Source organism: Sebastes umbrosus, chromosome 18 (genome assembly GCF_015220745.1).
Source record: "Sebastes umbrosus isolate fSebUmb1 chromosome 18, fSebUmb1.pri, whole genome shotgun sequence".
Taxonomy (NCBI): Eukaryota; Metazoa; Chordata; class Actinopteri; order Perciformes; family Sebastidae; genus Sebastes; species Sebastes umbrosus.
In genome coordinates this window covers 16235830-16252344 of record NC_051286.1, presented here as the reverse complement: position 1 = coordinate 16252344, position 16515 = coordinate 16235830, and the positions used below count along the sequence as shown (strand labels likewise).

Genomic DNA, 16515 nt, shown 5'->3' with positions numbered 1-16515 from the left:
TAATTTAAGACCATTCATTTCAAGTATCACACCCAAAATATGTGAGGGATTGAGCCTTTAAGGTGTTCATGTTCACCAGTGATCCAGAAACCAACTTTTTTAAGCTTACCGTCAGTCTCTCCATGCTCTGACATGGACAAGGAATCTACTGTACCTGCAGTGAGCCAAGTCAACCAATCAGCAACAGGAGAAATTTGTTTCTTCAGCTGATAAATATGATTTATCAGTTTCCATTTGTGCCCACAGTGTCCCCCCCCCGCTCCCCCAACGGCACTCCCACAATAATTCCAACTACATGTGTGAATTATTGATTTTCTCTCAAATATTATGACAGAGATATAGTGTCTCTCTGAGGCAGACAAAAAAAAGCGTACTCACATTGCTGGCTGGGGTCTGATTCTGTTGTCATCTTGACATAATTGGTGGGCAGCAGGCCCGTGACCCCATTGGCGTCTCCTTTCCACCAGTCAGGGTTGGTCTTGTCCAGGATGCTGATCAGCTGACCTTTGGAGAAGCTCAGCTCATCCCGATTGGCAGCCGTGTAGTCGTACATCGCAATAACTTGGCACACTGAGGGGTCAGAGGCAAAAATAGACGTGAGTTTAAGCATGTTGATAAGTTAGATGGTTCAGTTTACTGAATTCATGCTAGCAGAGTGGTTCTAGGAATGGCAATGTTGGTCTGTTGGTCGCTCTACCACTTTGGTCTAAACTGAAATATCTCAACAACTGTTGCATTATTTGCCATGAAATTTTGTACAGACATTCATGATCCCTAGAGGACGAATCCTACTGATTTTGGTGATCCTCTGACTTTTCATCTAGCGTGACCTCGACGTTGACTTATGTGGTTTCAAGTGAAAGGTCTCGACAACTTTTGGATGGATTGTCATGAAATTTGGTAGAAACGTTCACGTTGCCCTTAGGATGAATTGTAATAACATTTCATCTACTGTCATCAACAGGTCAAATTATTAAATTGACCATTCACATAGCACCATCATCAGGTCAAACATGTAATTTGTATAATACGACCAAATACCTGCTAAACTAAAGACATTCTCATCAGTGCCATCAGCTATACTTTGTGTTTAGTGCTAATAAGCAAATGTCAACATGCTAGATGGTGACCATGGTACTGCTAAACATCAGCATGATGGCATTGTCATTGTCATGACATTAGCATTTAGCTCACAGAGCTGCGAGCATGGCTGTAGACTCTTAATCTTGTTGAATGTCATCAATCTATTGATAATACCTATACTTTTTGAGGTTTCTGGAATAATTACTGGACAAATACAGCAGTGATTTGATATTCGTAAAGAGAACAACAATGCTGTAAAATTTACAAAATGACTACGTTATGCATTTCTGAATAGTATAGACTAATTCCAGGTTAGTCAGTCACTGATAGAGGGGTTTCAGTAGCATCTTAGTATTTGCACCATACTTGATTCATGCATTAATGCATATTTCGGTGTAAAATGTAAAAAAAAAAAAAATCAGAGACCCAAAACTCATCAGCAGTTATTGGCAAGGTTGTCAAAGTAATCGAGGCCAAGACATATCAATGTGTCCACTTGACTGTGAGAAAGAAGCGATCAATCATTTTGTTTAAAGTGTGTCAGCCATCACCTGGCAGAGGAGAGGGAGAGGACTTGCTGCTGGTGGGGCCGAGGAGCTTGACGTGAGAGGAATGAAACCAGCCTCTCTGCCGCTTCTTGCCTCGAGCCTGGAGGGGAAAAGAGCCAGCGAGAGTAAATCAATCTCCTGCTGCTTCGGTTCTGAATTCTAAATCAAGAGAGGAATTGATGAATCGATTTTGTCGGGCAGAGAGATGAACCTCCAGAGTCTCGGCAGCGCCAACAAACTACACTGAATCGTGACGGGTCTTTACTGGGAACTTATGTTCGCCGCCTTCATAAATCAAGCCAAAGCTCGACCGAAAGTCTGCAGAATGACTGAAAGATCGCTGTTCAAGGTCTCATCCTAATTGACCCGAGCTTAATACGAATCAAAGTCAGCATATTCTTTACCGACAGCATTGTACAATTTGACAAAGCTGTGGTAATCCTCCAACAATGTTAATTGAAATTTTGCTGCTTACTTGACTCAACTGTCTCATAATGGAGTCAAACCGTTCACTGAGAGCTTAAACACAGAGCTATAACCTCGGCACAAAGTAGGCAATGAGGATTGACCTCTCACTGATGTAGATGTACGACCTATAGACAACCCCGTCATTACCCCTGTTACCTCCTGTCCACCTCTCATCAGCTATTCATCGATCTGACAAGTCAGCAGATACACAAACAAATGACTCTCAAACACAGCACGAGCTGTGTTTGAGAGTCATTTTTCACATGATATACAAGACACATTAAATCTGACTACGTGTATCGTGATGCAACACATTTCTCTTTAAATCTGTTATTAAAGAATTAAATATTTTTCATATTATTAAAAGGTGCTATTGATAACATTTAGCCACTAGGTGGGACATTCTCCCTCCCCCGTTCCATTGCAATCACTTCACAACAAGTCATTTGCCATTTTCTCGGCCTCCTTCAAACAGAGGAAGAAAGGGCCGTCAATGTGGATATTCATATATTTTTATTTATTTTTTCAAGTTTTAACATTATTCCTTCATTCTTATTTTCATAAAAAACAAAACAAAACAACTATATACTATAAACTATATATATAAGACTACTATACCTCTCATAGAGCCCCTACAGCGCTAATAACTGACCTGCAGTTCCCCGAGCCACCAGCCAGTGGAGTTCTTAGCCAGGACCACGATCAGTTGCCCTGGAGACAGATGCAGCTGATGGACCGTCGGGGCGACGGCGGTGGTGACTGCCTGGGCGATCTCTGTTGACAAAACACATAAAGCTGAGGATGAATTTAGATCAGGGAAATGTCAAGAGCATAATAGAGGTAATCAGCAGACTGTGTGTGTGTGTGTGCAGTATTTGTGAATCGTTGTCTCACCAGGCTTTTTGATTGGAGCTCCAGGTTTTGTCACCTAAAAAATGAATAATGTCGTAGCAAATTAATAAGCAACAAATATAATAGAAAACAATATGTAACTTCGAAATAAAATGATTTATTGCTTTGTAGAAAAGAATGGTTTCCAAAACGGCTAGTAAATAAAATCTGCGTTTTTATCATACAAATATTCAGAAACAGCAAAAACTTTGGTTATAACTGGATATAGCTCGACTCACCTCTGGTTCAACAGGTCGGACATAGTTGGAGGGGAAAACCCCGGTCTGATCCCCGATGCATCCTCGCCACCACTCTCCTTCTCTCTCCGTCACCATGACAACATCTCCCTCAACAAACGTCAGGTCCCCCGCCTCTGGGCTCTCATACGTGTACAAGGCCACAAAGTCTGGTTAGGATAAAATACAAGAGTGTTAGTCAGAGCCACATATCTGACAGCTGGCCTTTTTCCCCACATATAAACTAAACTTACCCTCTAGCTGAACAGAGTCGGATGTGTCAAATGCATCCACACTAGAATGGGAACAACACATTAAGTTAATTTAGTCTTAGGTTGAGCTTAAAGTTCACATCAGAGAGGTGAGTGTGTCTTCGTACTCTGTATTGCCACCCGTCTCCACAGTGACGTAGCTTTTGGGGAACCATCCTTGTGTCCCGTTGAGCTGTCCCAACCACCAGTCTTCTCTCTGCTGCAGCACGCTGATGATGTCACCCTGTGAGAAGCTCAGCAGCGCAGTGATGACGTCACCCATGCCGGAGGAGAGGTTGAGGTGGGTTTCCGAGGTGGCGGACCACGAGGAGACGGCTCGAGCCAACAGAGGGACGGAGGACTGAGGAGTGGGATTAGAAAAGCAGCGAGGTTTCACATTAGACAGAGTGGAGCAATTCATCTATGAAATCAAGAAAATCAGCCTCTAGGCGACACCATCTAGATATAGAGCAACTTAAAATATCTCTGATCACCTGACACTTTCTGACCATGAGACCTACTAACACTGATGTTATCTATAGGGAGATGGAGATCTGTAAATGTGACCCACAGAAAGCCAGAGAGAGAGAGAGGAACTCTCCACAGGGAAAAGCTATAAATACACAGCCATGCTGCTGTTGAAGATGTGTATGTGTGTGTGTTTTTGTTGGTGTCAGCAGCAGTGTATATACCCCAGCCAGACCTAGTTAGTTGCCTGCCAAAGCCCGTTTTTAGCTCAGACATAGCTCAGACACAGATATCACTTTTTTTTGCTACCTGGGGGCAGATCAACAAGCTGTAAATACAACATTAACATATAATTACCTTACAAAGTTGAAACATGTTGCTTATTTACAATTCTAACAGATACAGAGAAACATTAGCATTCATTCATAGTCGTGTTTTTGGTCACCTGACGAATGCAAGTCCAATATTCACTCCTTTTAGCTCCGTTTTGGTCCCCACCATAGACTGTATATATAGTCTATGGTCGCCACCAACTCCTGAGGGAAATATCTGGCTCTTTAACAGCTAAATGCTCCACTATGTTCAGCAGCTTGTTGCTTACTTTGTCTTTAAATATATAAGAGCGGTGAGACTGAACCAAAACAGTGAAGTTGTGGGCCAGAAAACCAAAACAATGAGCTGAAAGGAGCTAAAAAAGCTCAGTAAAGCTGAGAGGAACTGCAGAATTAGATGATAATTCTCTGTGGGCTTGTCATTACAAGCGTCTCCTTTCACATAATCATTTATTTGATCCATTATTAAAATAAAAATATTAATTACAGCAGCTTTAATGTTAATTAACTGAACTTTTTGTCCTTGTAATGCATGACGACAGAGAGTAAATACAGAAAGGATAAAAACAGATAACTCCCATGTTGCTCCTGTATGAAACATGGCTACTCTATCCAGAAAATGAATACTAATCTCTGAACTGACACAGCAACAAAACAGGGTTTCAATTTGCATCTGGAGTAGGTCACCAATAAGTGTGTCTGTCCATTAGGAGTGAGTTTTCTTCGAGAAAACTAAGTTAGACCTAATTCACTGCGTGCCTAGAGTTAAAAGTAAACATAAATCAAGCTTTACCTGTGATGCGTCTGATTGGGCGGGAACAGCGCTGTCACACACTACCTCCCCATCTGGGACTCTGGGTAAAACAGTAGGGACAAACCATTAGGGAAGAAGCTAACACAAGAATAAAAACAACCTAACAGTACTGTGGCATAAATTACGATGCCCAATGTGACTGTTACAGACAAGTAGACAGCACAAAACGGTACTATTTATAGTGCAGGGGAACTGAAATATCACACAGAAAATGTCTTTGCGACTGTCCCATCCTGTTTCTTTCTCTATGTTACCCTGTGTTAAGTGGTGGTGGCGGCGGACAGGACATCTTCCCAGGTGAAGAAGGGGCAGTAGTCTCAGTAGTAGAGGGTGCAGGATATTTCTCTGCATAACTCTGGGGGAACCAGCCCCTGTTTCCACGGTAACTCCCGCACAACCAGCCGGGCTCACCGACCGTCTGCTCATCCACCTGCATCATGGAAAACAGTGTAATCACCACAATCAGACATAACAAGGTGATGACGATAAACATGTTGTTTCCCAGCTGCAGTCGCCTTCTGGACCTATCAGGAGCAATCACTATCACACAGCAATCGTACTTAAAAGACGTCCATCATACACCAACTGCTTGCTTCACTTCCATTTTAACAACTTTTTCTTTTCACGCGAACCTGTTTATTTCTGTCCTGCATCTTTTGCCTCAAATATTATATTACAAACTAACAAATATGATTGTAAAACTCTACATCTCTAAGTTAGCTACTAGTTATGCCAAAAATCCAACAACTAGATTAAAGGTGCAGTGATTAGGATTTGGCAGCATCTGAGCGGTGAGGTTGCAGATTGCAACAGACTGAAATTTCTCCCATATGCCAAGCGTGTAGGAGAACTACAATGGCCAATGCGCAAACATAAATGGCCCTATCTAGAGCCAGTGTTTGGCTTGTCCATTCTGGGCTACTGTAGAAACATGGCGGCCAGCTCCGTGAAGAGACGACCCGCTACCTATGTAGATATGAAGGGCTCATTCTAATGTAACCAAAACACAACGATTCTAATTCACAAGTGATTATACACTAAAGAAAACATACTTATTAATATTATATTATAACATACTGTATACCTTATAGAAATAACTAATAACGATGAACAATTCCTAAAAATTGTAATTGTAATTGCATACAGGCCATTTTTGACCCACTTATAAAGAGTTTGGGTATTGATACAAAAACTAAAATTTCATAAAAAGCAAAAGGGGTAAATAAAAAAAAATAAAAAAAAAATGAATGGGAGTTATCAAAAACAAGATTTTTGAGGAATGCTTGGATTATGAAATGCTGAAATATTTTTATATATCTAATGGTAAATGTGAGTCAAACATCTGCAGTGTGTGTTCACAGCGTGAGTGTGTGCCTCGTACCTCTATAAGGCCGTCTGCGTCTAGACTCAGCTCATCTGCGTTTCGGGCAACAAACGAGTACAGAGCCCTATACGTTGTCAGCTTGGAGGGTCGCTGAGGTATCAACACCGGCTGATGTCCTCCTCTTTCCTGCTCTTCTTTCCTCCTCCTCTCCTCCTCCTCTTTCCGTTTCCTTTCCTCCTCCTCCTCCTTCTCCCTCTTCCTCTTCTCCTCCTCCTCCTCTCTCCTTCTTCTCTCCTCTTCCTGTGCTTTCTCCTGGGCTGCTCGGAGGCGAGTCTGTGCCTCCCTCTCCTCCTCCTCCCTCTGTCTGGCCATCTGCTCCTCCAGGAGCCTCCTTTGGCGGGCCTCCTCTTCCTCCTTCTCGCTCCTCTCCTTCTCTCTTCTCTCTTGCTCTAGCTTGGCCTGTCTGTGTAGAAGTAAATGCAACTTTAAAAAAAATCCTGACACAGAAAATGTGTGAAATGAAGGTCACCTAAAGTATCTTGAGAAACAAAAGCAGATTCAAGTAAAGTGCAGTATGAGTAATTTACAGTCACGCTCACCTGGCTGCCTCTTCTTCCTCCCTCCTCTTCCTCTCTTTTTCCTCCTCCCTGCGCCTCTGCAGCTCCCTCAGTTTCTCCTCTTTGACTCGGTGCAGGTCGTCCAGGACAGCCTGCTGCCTCACCTGCTTCTCCCTCAGCTCCTGATGCAGCCACAGAACGTACAATGCATTAGAGAGATGTAAAAGACACAAGCATCAACCAGTTGATGCTGTGCAATGCAGGAACAGTGTTATGATCTGCCACAAAGGAAACAACACAACGGTATGCAAGCTTTCATTCTGCTCCAACCACAAAGCAGCCAAAGTAGTGGATGTACAGTACTGTATATTACATTTGTAATCAATCTATAGAAGAAGCAGATGTGTTGCAAAATCATCTCTATGTGGTGGTTTAAAGAGGACCTATTATGCTTTTGTGTTTTTTCCCTTTTTTCCTTTAGTGTGTTATATAGTTTTTTGTGCATGTAAAAGGTCTGCAAAGTTACGAAGCCCAAAGTCCACACCAAAGGGAGTTACCCTCCCTATAGAAACACTGTTCCTGAACTGCCTGAAACGCCTTGATTGAAGTCCCGCCTTTTCTTCCGTAACGTGGTGATGTCACCAAGTAACACATTTGCATAATACCTGCCTAGTGGGTAGTTTGGCACGCCCTCAAACAAAGCTAGTTAGAGCGGAGCTGGAGTGGAGACCAAAGAGTTTGTTCGGTTGACCAATCACAACAGAGTGGGCCAGCTGACCAATCAGAGCAGACTGGGCTTTTTGGGAAGGCGGGGCTGGAGCTCAAACAGAGCGTTTCAGATAGAGGGTCAAAAGAGGTGCTGCAGCACAGCCGGTATGAGAAAAATTAAGTGTTTTTTGAACATTAAAGTAGGGCTGCACAATTGATTGAATTTTTTATCGAAAATATATATTGCAATATGGCCTACTGCAATTTTCAAATCACAGGAAGGCGCAATATTTGTTAAAGGTGAAATGTGTGTCAAAATACTATTTAAAATTAAATATTGTCATGCTGCAGAGATATCCTGGCCTACACATCATATTCCACAGACTTAAGAAAACATCTTCGTTTGATACAAATCCCCGCAAAATTCACATCATAATCATTTGAATGTTTTTCATTGAAAATGAGAAAAATCATATTGAAATATCAGTCAAAATAATCGCAATTAGATATTTTTTCAAAATCGTGCAGCTCTACATTAAAGCATGTAAACATGTTCTAGTAGAAACCCCAAATACAAGTATGCACCTGAAAAAGAGCATAATAGGTCCTCTTTTAAAAAAAAAGAAAAACTACATATTTGGTGCAATAGTACAAATACAATCGTGTCCAAACGTGCAAAAATGGTTTCAAAGAGTCCACAAACTGGCAGCCATTCACAGAAACATGCAGATGTGTGTATATACTGTATATGTTTAAAGTTTTTTCCTCCTTTCTAACACAGAAATTGTGCAGGTTAAGCGTTCCGTGTGTGTGTTTTACCCTCATCCTGTTTACACAGAAAACACAGGGCTAGGGCAAATCCCATGGAGAGAAACGACAACAACAAAAGGAAGACATGGTACCGAAGCTGAGCTCCATTTAATAATGACTCGAAAGAAGAAGAAAAAAAGCGAGGATGAGCAAACAGATCGAATCAACGCGGGATGAAAAGGAGAGGAAGATTGTGGCTTAAGGGAAAACAAGAGGTGAGATGAAAAAAAAAAACTAATAAGGAGGAGTGGTGAAAAAGATTACACAGCGGGAGGTAGAGAGGGAGCAAGACAGAGAGGAAGAAAGATAACCTTGATGAGAAGGAAGAGCTGGCTGAGGCAGGCCAGCAGAGACAGAAGGCCCCGCAGGACACAGTCATCCATATCCCCAAGCTATGAAAGAGACACACAGTGGGATGATGGAGGGAGGGGAGAGGATAGAGGAAGGTAGAGAACAGGGTGGACAGAAGGTATAATAAAGTGTATAATATAAGAAAATGAAAATAGCGTGAAGTAATGATATCCAGGTAGCAGATGAAACAGAGGAAAAAGAGACGGAGGAGAGAAAGAAAGGCGTTAAAAGCTTTAAAGAGCGGTTAAGAAAAGAAAACAATTGAACAGACCAGAAGAGAAAAAGCAGTCTTTTTTAACGCTGAAATTATTAGTAGCAGACTGACGATACATTGTGACATCATTCATCACAGGTATTGAATTTTCAGGCTTTCTGCCAGCACATCTTGAGTCTGTACGTGTGCAACAACATTTAGGTAACGAGGTTTTCTTTTCCTTCCTGAGGGGTGAAACTCTAAAGTTACCATGACCAGCCGAACAGGATTTGTCAGCAGCAGCGATTTTCAAGGTGAAACTCCTAATATTAGTGTTATCCATCATAGTTGTGGCTTTATTTTGTTGTATTATTTGGGAAAATACCCAACTTTTATCCTGAATTATGAGTTAATACATGTTTACCAAAAAAAGTTAGGGCCTCAAAAACCAATTACATTTTTCTTCTTAAAGAAATAGTCTTGGAAAATACACTTATTTGTTTTTGTCATGAAAATCCAGTAGCACACTCTTGAAACATGCTTATATTATTCTTATTATAAGTCAATAAGTTTGCATAATCTTAGTGTTGTAAAAACACTTTAAACTCAGATTGACAAAATATTACGCTTCATTTATTTTTAATAAAATGATTACACAACTCAAGCAAGTTTTTATTAGCCAGGCCCTTCACAATTCTCTAAATATTTCTGCGACAAAGATTTTGGAGAACGGTGAACCTAAACTTCTTCAAAGCATCAAAGTGTTCCGTTAAAAAAAATCTATGGGTGACATAACAGACATCAAAGAATTTCTACAATCTGTCTAACCTGTCTAAACTGCTCTGTAGTGGTCTGGCCTGGCTCTTCCTGGTGCTAATTTGGGTTGTGTTGAGTCTAAAATCCTTTGAGACGGGCTAAAAAAGGTCATTGCCGTCCTCCGTATCCTAAAATTAGTCCGTGCCGACCCACTGACCTTAAGCTCCTTGTTGTACTGCTCCATCTGGGCCAGTTTGTCTGTGGTCTCCCTCTCCAGAGTGTCGAGCTGGTCCTTCAGCCGCCGACAATTCACACCTTTCTCCGTCACACTCCCGGTCATAGAGGTCAGAGTCTCCGCTACGAAGGCAAGGGTCAAAAGGTCAGAGGCAAGTGAGAGAACCGACATGGTGTCTGCATGTTGTGCAAAGCAGGCATTTGTCACCCACGGGAGAGTTTGTTGAGGTTGATGTTTCGCAGCTTCTCTGTCAGCCTCTGTTGTTCCGGGACCAGCTGGGAGAGCTTCCTCTGCCAGTCCTACGGCAAACACAAAAGGAAGGAAAATTAAAACAAACAATCATGGGAATAATTTGAATGTTTGACAGGGAGGAAGTGAAAGCATTTCTTTAAACCTCAAACTGAAGCTGCAGCGTGTTGATTTCTATGATGCGCGAGTCCCTCTTCTGATTGACGAGGTCCACCTCTGCCTTCAGAATCCGCCTCTTGCTCTGAGCGTCGCGGAGACGGTCTGAGATCTGCTTGTGCTTGTTGCCCTGCGAGACCGGGCGATTGATATCAGTGTGTGCCTACGACTTCTTGCAAGATTGTAAGTGCACTTTCCTTGAATGCTCACCACAGCCTCCAGCTCCAACTCTAGACTCTTCTTTTTGGCCCTGAGTCGGGAGATCTCTTCCTGCTCCCCCTCTTTCCTCCTGCCCATTTCCTCTCTCTTCCCGCGCTCCCACTCGTCCCTCCGCTGGCGCTCCATCTCCTGCTTTGCCGCCTGAAAGCACAAAGGAACACGGTCATCGTCGGATATGGCAATCTTCAGCATCTCACAGGTGAAGCTACTTCTTCTCGCGCTCACCTCCTTCCTCTCCAGCTCTCTCAGCCTCTCCTCCTCCCTCTGCCTCTCCATCTCCCTCTGCCTCTCCAACCGCCTCTCCTCCTCCAGCCTCCTCCGGTTCTCCTGCTCCCTCGCCTCCCTCTCCCGCCTCTCGTGAGCCTCCCTCTCCTCCCTGTCTCTCCTCTCCCTCTCCTTTCTCCTCTCTTCCTCCAGAGCCAGTCGGCGTTTCTCCAGCTCCATGCTGCCTCGCGCAAAGTTCGCTTTCAGCTTGTCCTCGAAGGACACTAAAGAGAAGAGGAAAGAGACGGGTATGACACAGAGGAAGACCAAAGATTATCAAGATTATAGCAAAGCATACAGTGTGCAGGACATGCCATACCACTGCTCTTGGTCTTTTGTGCAGGTTCTATCTCCGGCGTGTCTATTAAACAGGGGCCAACAGTTATGTAGGGCCCCGTTCCATTAACAAGCTCACTGGGCTTGACTCCTCCTCTGAAATGAAAAAAAAAGATTTATTTGCTGTTAAAATAATGAAGGTATTAACAAATCCAGTGAGTCAATCTGTGTGCGCATCTTACCTGAGAGAGGGAGGCACCAGGTCTTGAGGCAGCGTGAGCGGTAGAGGTCGGCCAGTTTTGGCCATGTCCACCAGGTGCATGGCCAGAATGAACTCATCAGCTTGTAGCTGACCGTCCTTATCCACATCTGCCAAAGTCCTACGTATGCACAACACAGTCACTCACATCGTAAAGCAATAAAGATGAAATTTGTGAGAATATCATGATTTTAAAGCCGCATAATTGCTTTCTTTGGAGGCAGCGGGACAAGCCGTAAACATTGACAAATGATCACCTCGTAAAGTTGTTATGGGGAAATGAGTTAGCCTATTTACACATCCAGCAGACACAGAGCAGCATTAGCATTCATTTGCAGTCCTCTTTCTGACCACCTGGCTCGCTCATAAATCCTACACTCACTCTCCTTTTAGCTCTGTTTTGGTTTGAAGGAAAAATATTTGTCTCTTTAGCTCCTAAATGCTTCACAATGTTCACCAGTCTGCTAACGTTAACTCTGTCCGTTTGCCTTTTGGTGCTGTGCAAGTACTGTCCGGTCGATTTCCAAGAGCTTTTTTTGCTGAAAACAGTGGATGAGAGCGGAAAGAGAGATAACCGGTTGCTCTGTGTACTCAACCGTAAATCAAAAACGTGTCAGGTGCTCTTGGAAAATGGGGAAAAATCAGGATAAACAGGAAGGCAATCCAGGCACTCCAAAGAACAAGTGGCAACGAGGAAGGAAATATTAAAAAGCCTTTATTATAGTGGCTAAATCATGAAAAACCCAACATGTTTCGACCACTGTATGTCTTCGTCAGGGCATTTAACAAACGGATGTAGCCTCATCTATATAATATCAACAACCAATGGGACTGATGACATGATAGGTGAAGTAAATTGACAATAATGAAAACAACGAAATAGCATGAGATAAGTAGATGAAAGCATTGAGATTGAACCACAACAATGAGCAAAAAGACGCTCCAATCAGCTCGCTGGATCGCCGATACACAACAATGAGGTGTGACAAAGTCAGGAGTACGACTGTTTGTTGCATTTCCAACATCATTTGCAATTATCTTTCCCTGCCATAGAAACCAACAATGTGTGGAAAAATGAGAGATTTCAGCATCAACACCAGAGAAATGCACAATATTCAGCTGTGTTTTTTGTTAAATGACAAATCAATTGGCATTAAATCATATTCATGGAAAGGTTTTTGTGCCATAAATCACGGCAGTGATTTCCACATTAAGTAAAGAAGCAGTGTAGTTATGATTTAATGGCATTATCCATCTACATGTTCTGCCTGTCTAGAGATCAACAGACACTGTTATGAACTAAGAAACGCACAAAGCCTGAGATGTGGCACACACACACACACACACACACACACACACCTTCTACTCACCAGATGGTAGCAAGCTGAGTCTGGGTCAGGTTGGATGCAATCAGCGCATTTCTAACCTGAGGTCCTGCAAAGTAAAAAATCAGATATATCAGATCTAATAATACGCCATTCTCACGCCAACTGATGTGGATGTGTTTGCATACGTCTGACTGCCCACACCTTCTGTCAAGTGGGGTTAAGAGCAATCACAAGAGTACGTGAGTGCATGTGTGTGTAAAGCGAAGCTGACCCAGTATGCTCTGTCAAACTTTTGAGAAGGCCGCTCGTGAGCAGCCAAGCGGTCATGAGAACCTCGTGTTTATTCAGGCTGGAGTGTGTATATGTATACTGTGTGGGACCTACCAGACAAGTAGCCACTCATGAGCTTGTCTAGCGTGTTGAACTGCTGACGGTACTTTAGCCTGGAGCCCTGCGGTACGGCCCAGTCGCTCGCGCCCGTCTTCGGAGAGTTGCTGGCCAACGACGTGGTGGAGGAAGAATTTGAACTGCGGACAAAGAGGAAAAGAGAGGCATGTCGACACGCCGAGATATCACCTAAAGGGGAATTACACAATAATATTACGTGGTCAGCGCTCCTTTTCACCCTTGTATTCAGGACTTAAAACCACTAATTGCTCCGAGACTCCCCGGTGTTATCTCTCAGCTCTTAATTAGCTGCAGAGGAAGCAAACGACCACGTAGACAATGACTCCCTGAAACGAGACAGCAGCGGCGTACTCTCGGGCTATGCTAATCAGCCGTTCTGTTTTTATTATAAACAATGCCTCTGCAAGAATAGCAAAAGGATAGGCTGGGTCGATTTGAGAAGAATGTACTTTTTTTTCGGTTATTATAGCCGGGTGGAAACTTGCAACACTCCTCTGAAATAGAAGAGGTTTCAGAGGAGACAATGGGAGATGCATTGTGGGATCCTCCCTCCGCCCGAGGGCTTTTTCTGTGTGTATGTGTGTGGATTCGAATGTGTGTGTAAAAAGTCCCTTATTTAAAACTTGTTATGGGTCTGGAAAATAAAAAAAAACAGGACAAGAACAAAGTGTGAAGCATGATGTAAGAGGATGTCACAATAAGGACTGGAAGGTTGAAGTGGTGTGGGTGGCTGCTGGGTCAACCTGTACTGGTGTTTGACCTCCTTAACACTCCTGTTGCCCTTATTTATGCTTTCCTTACCACTTACACCTGAGGCCAGGACAAACACTGGGCCATTTAAAACAATACATTCAACATGAAATCAGATACTACTCCTATCCTTTTCCCAAACCACACAATGAGAGAAGGATCAAGGATATTAGATACCACGACTGTCTTTTTTTTTTTACGGGAATCGTGTTGCTGAAACTGCACAAAAACTCCCCGACTCCGATTTCTTCTTTGTTTACTCCTCATTACTTCCCACTACTGTAGCTATTCCAGGTAGAGTTTAAATGGATTGTGCAAAAACTCAAATGAAAGTTAGACTGTCGTGAATGTGGGGCTGAAAACATGATATTATTAGCATTTAATGTGACAAAACTCACTGATGCCAAGCTATTGAAACCGGACACTTAAACAACAGTGCATATATCTCCTTTAGTCCACTATCTATAACATTTTCACAGACCTCATACACATACAACACATACATACAGTCTACAGCTGATGGGGCTGTCATCACTATTTTTTAGTAATAAAACCAAAGTATTATATATATATATATATATATATATATATATATATACAGTATATTTGACCTGACGGTAGGGCTGGGCGATTCAATACGATAATTTATCGTCTTTCAATGGAATCGTATTGTGATGAAATCATATATCGAGATATTACACAATTATGTTGTCTAAATTGATAATAACAAGCACATATTAACTCAAATTTCACAAATCTGATCATTTTGCACTGAGGTTCTTTATTAAATGAGAAAAAATACTCATACTAATACATTTGTCAAGTATTTTAATTCACCAGGAATATACATGCAGTTATTTCATATAGACTATATATTCATTGACCTACTAGAAATCTTGCTATATCACGATACATATAGTTATCGAGATATGAAATGAGACGTAAATCGGGATAGAGGATTTTGGCCATATCGCCCAGCCCTACCTGGCGGTGGCATTAGTGGAAAAAGTCAGGGGTTACAATTCATCCTGAGGGGAGGATAAATGTCTGTGTCATATTTCATGGCAATCCATTCAGTAATTGTTAAAACATTTCACTCAAAACTACAAATGTGAATCTAATGGTGGCACTAGTGGAAAAGTCAGGGGTTACATGAATATCTGTACAAAATGTCACAGCAATCCAGTCAGTAGTTGTTGGGATAAAACACCAATGAGCTACTAAAAATAGATGGAAAATCCACAGTCATAGTGACCTCCTCCTGTAAGAATGTCATTTAACTCTAATGTTTGTGAGTCTAAACAAGCCCACTTCCTCTTGTTGCCAACTAGAACATCTGATTTCAAAATGCCCTTCCTGCCCCCCTCTGTTATCGAAGGGTTTCATCTCTGCCTGCATTCTGATCCTCAACCCTTCCCTACAAAACTTCCTTGTAAGCTCTGGACTAATGGGCTGGTAGTGTGTGTGACTTGGCCCAGTGTTTATACCAGCCTTTCCCTTAAAATCACTGCATAATAAATGCTGCATTTTAGAAATCCTCCCATAAAACATGGAAATTGAGTGCTTGATTCTAAATTTATGTTTCAGGAGCAACTTGATGTGCTGACAGAGGACATTCAAAATTAGGAAAACATCTCTTTACATGCTATTTGTGGGAGCTGACAGTTTTATTTGATCCAGTAAGTATTTATTTACAGTCTGGTTCTCACCTGCTGGATCCGAGGTCTAGAAGAGAGTTGGCCTTTGACATGCCGGTGGACGGAGAGAACGCCATGGGAGAGGAGAAGCCAGAGAGAGGGAGCGCTGCAAATAGGGTTGGTTTATAGTTAAATATCATTTTGACAAACTCATATGAGAAAACAATGTGAACGCTTTAGTGCACGCATGTACACACAAAGAATGCACGTGCTTTCTCTTACGCAATCAATCTCTGACATACTGTAGACGCGGCAGGGTGCAGTTGCCCTTGAACGTGCTTACATCTAATCTTATCTCCTCACACTCTACAGTCGCAGCACAAAGAGCTCCAGCAGCAAGGTTATTGACATCTGGCAGAAAACAAACTGATTGCTGTTTTTCTGCGACCGAGCGCCAAAGAAGGTTAGTCTCGAAAGCTGTGGCGCGGATATGTTTTCACCAGCTGAGAGAGGAGGGGTAAAGACTGAGGGAACACCAAGTAATAGAGAAATTTCACACTCGCGCTCATTCATTAGATTGTGCATTTCACAGCCAAAAATTGTACTCGAACAGAGTGGGAATAAAGAGAGCAGCCAAATGACAGATGGAGGAGGTGAGAGATGAAGAGTACACAGTCAGATTAAAATATCTAAATGAGTATGTATATATTATATATGTGCACCCACACCTGATATCAAAGTTTTCATCTAATACATACACTAACTAAAGACTGTAGTGACTCATCTCCTTGGTGGTAAAAATCATTACTGCATACTGCATACACTTACTGTAGGCTATATTATATACTTCCATATTCCATTCTAGTCAGATATAAGACTTCAGGGAGCAGATAGATAAAGTGCAGCCCTTTCATGTCACCTGTGTAAACCACACCATGTTAAGA

General features: G+C 42.3%; 1 protein-coding gene across 6 annotated transcripts in view; it reads right to left on the bottom strand.

Annotated features, from left to right (window-relative positions):
- The window catches only part of itsn2a (intersectin 2a), a 42503-nt gene that overhangs the window by 8175 nt on the left and 17813 nt on the right, over window positions 1-16515 (bottom strand). Inside the window, exons 7-29 of one of the 6 annotated variants that reach the window (XM_037750846.1) lie at window positions 15644-15737; window positions 13161-13303; window positions 12819-12882; window positions 11432-11569; window positions 11233-11345; window positions 10875-11137; window positions 10641-10790; window positions 10420-10560; window positions 10237-10324; window positions 10008-10147; window positions 8802-8882; window positions 7015-7154; window positions 6473-6878; window positions 5346-5521; window positions 5071-5131; window positions 3606-3838; window positions 3481-3521; window positions 3230-3396; window positions 2994-3027; window positions 2752-2873; window positions 1635-1731; window positions 379-570; window positions 110-154 (exon numbers count right to left, since the gene is read on the bottom strand). In XM_037750846.1, the coding sequence (XP_037606774.1) occupies window positions 110-154; window positions 379-570; window positions 1635-1731; window positions 2752-2873; window positions 2994-3027; window positions 3230-3396; window positions 3481-3521; window positions 3606-3838; window positions 5071-5131; window positions 5346-5521; window positions 6473-6878; window positions 7015-7154; window positions 8802-8882; window positions 10008-10147; window positions 10237-10324; window positions 10420-10560; window positions 10641-10790; window positions 10875-11137; window positions 11233-11345; window positions 11432-11569; window positions 12819-12882; window positions 13161-13303; window positions 15644-15737 (3129 nt within the window). Of the gene's footprint in view, window positions 1-109; window positions 155-378; window positions 571-1634; window positions 1732-2751; window positions 2895-2993; window positions 3028-3229; window positions 3397-3480; window positions 3522-3605; window positions 3839-5070; window positions 5132-5345; window positions 5522-6472; window positions 6879-7014; window positions 7155-8801; window positions 8883-10007; window positions 10148-10236; window positions 10325-10419; window positions 10561-10640; window positions 10791-10874; window positions 11138-11232; window positions 11346-11431; window positions 11570-12818; window positions 12883-13160; window positions 13304-15643; window positions 15738-16515 lie in introns of all 6 variants that reach the window. The other 5 variants (XM_037750847.1, XM_037750851.1, XM_037750848.1 and 2 more) reach the window with 5 other exon arrangements.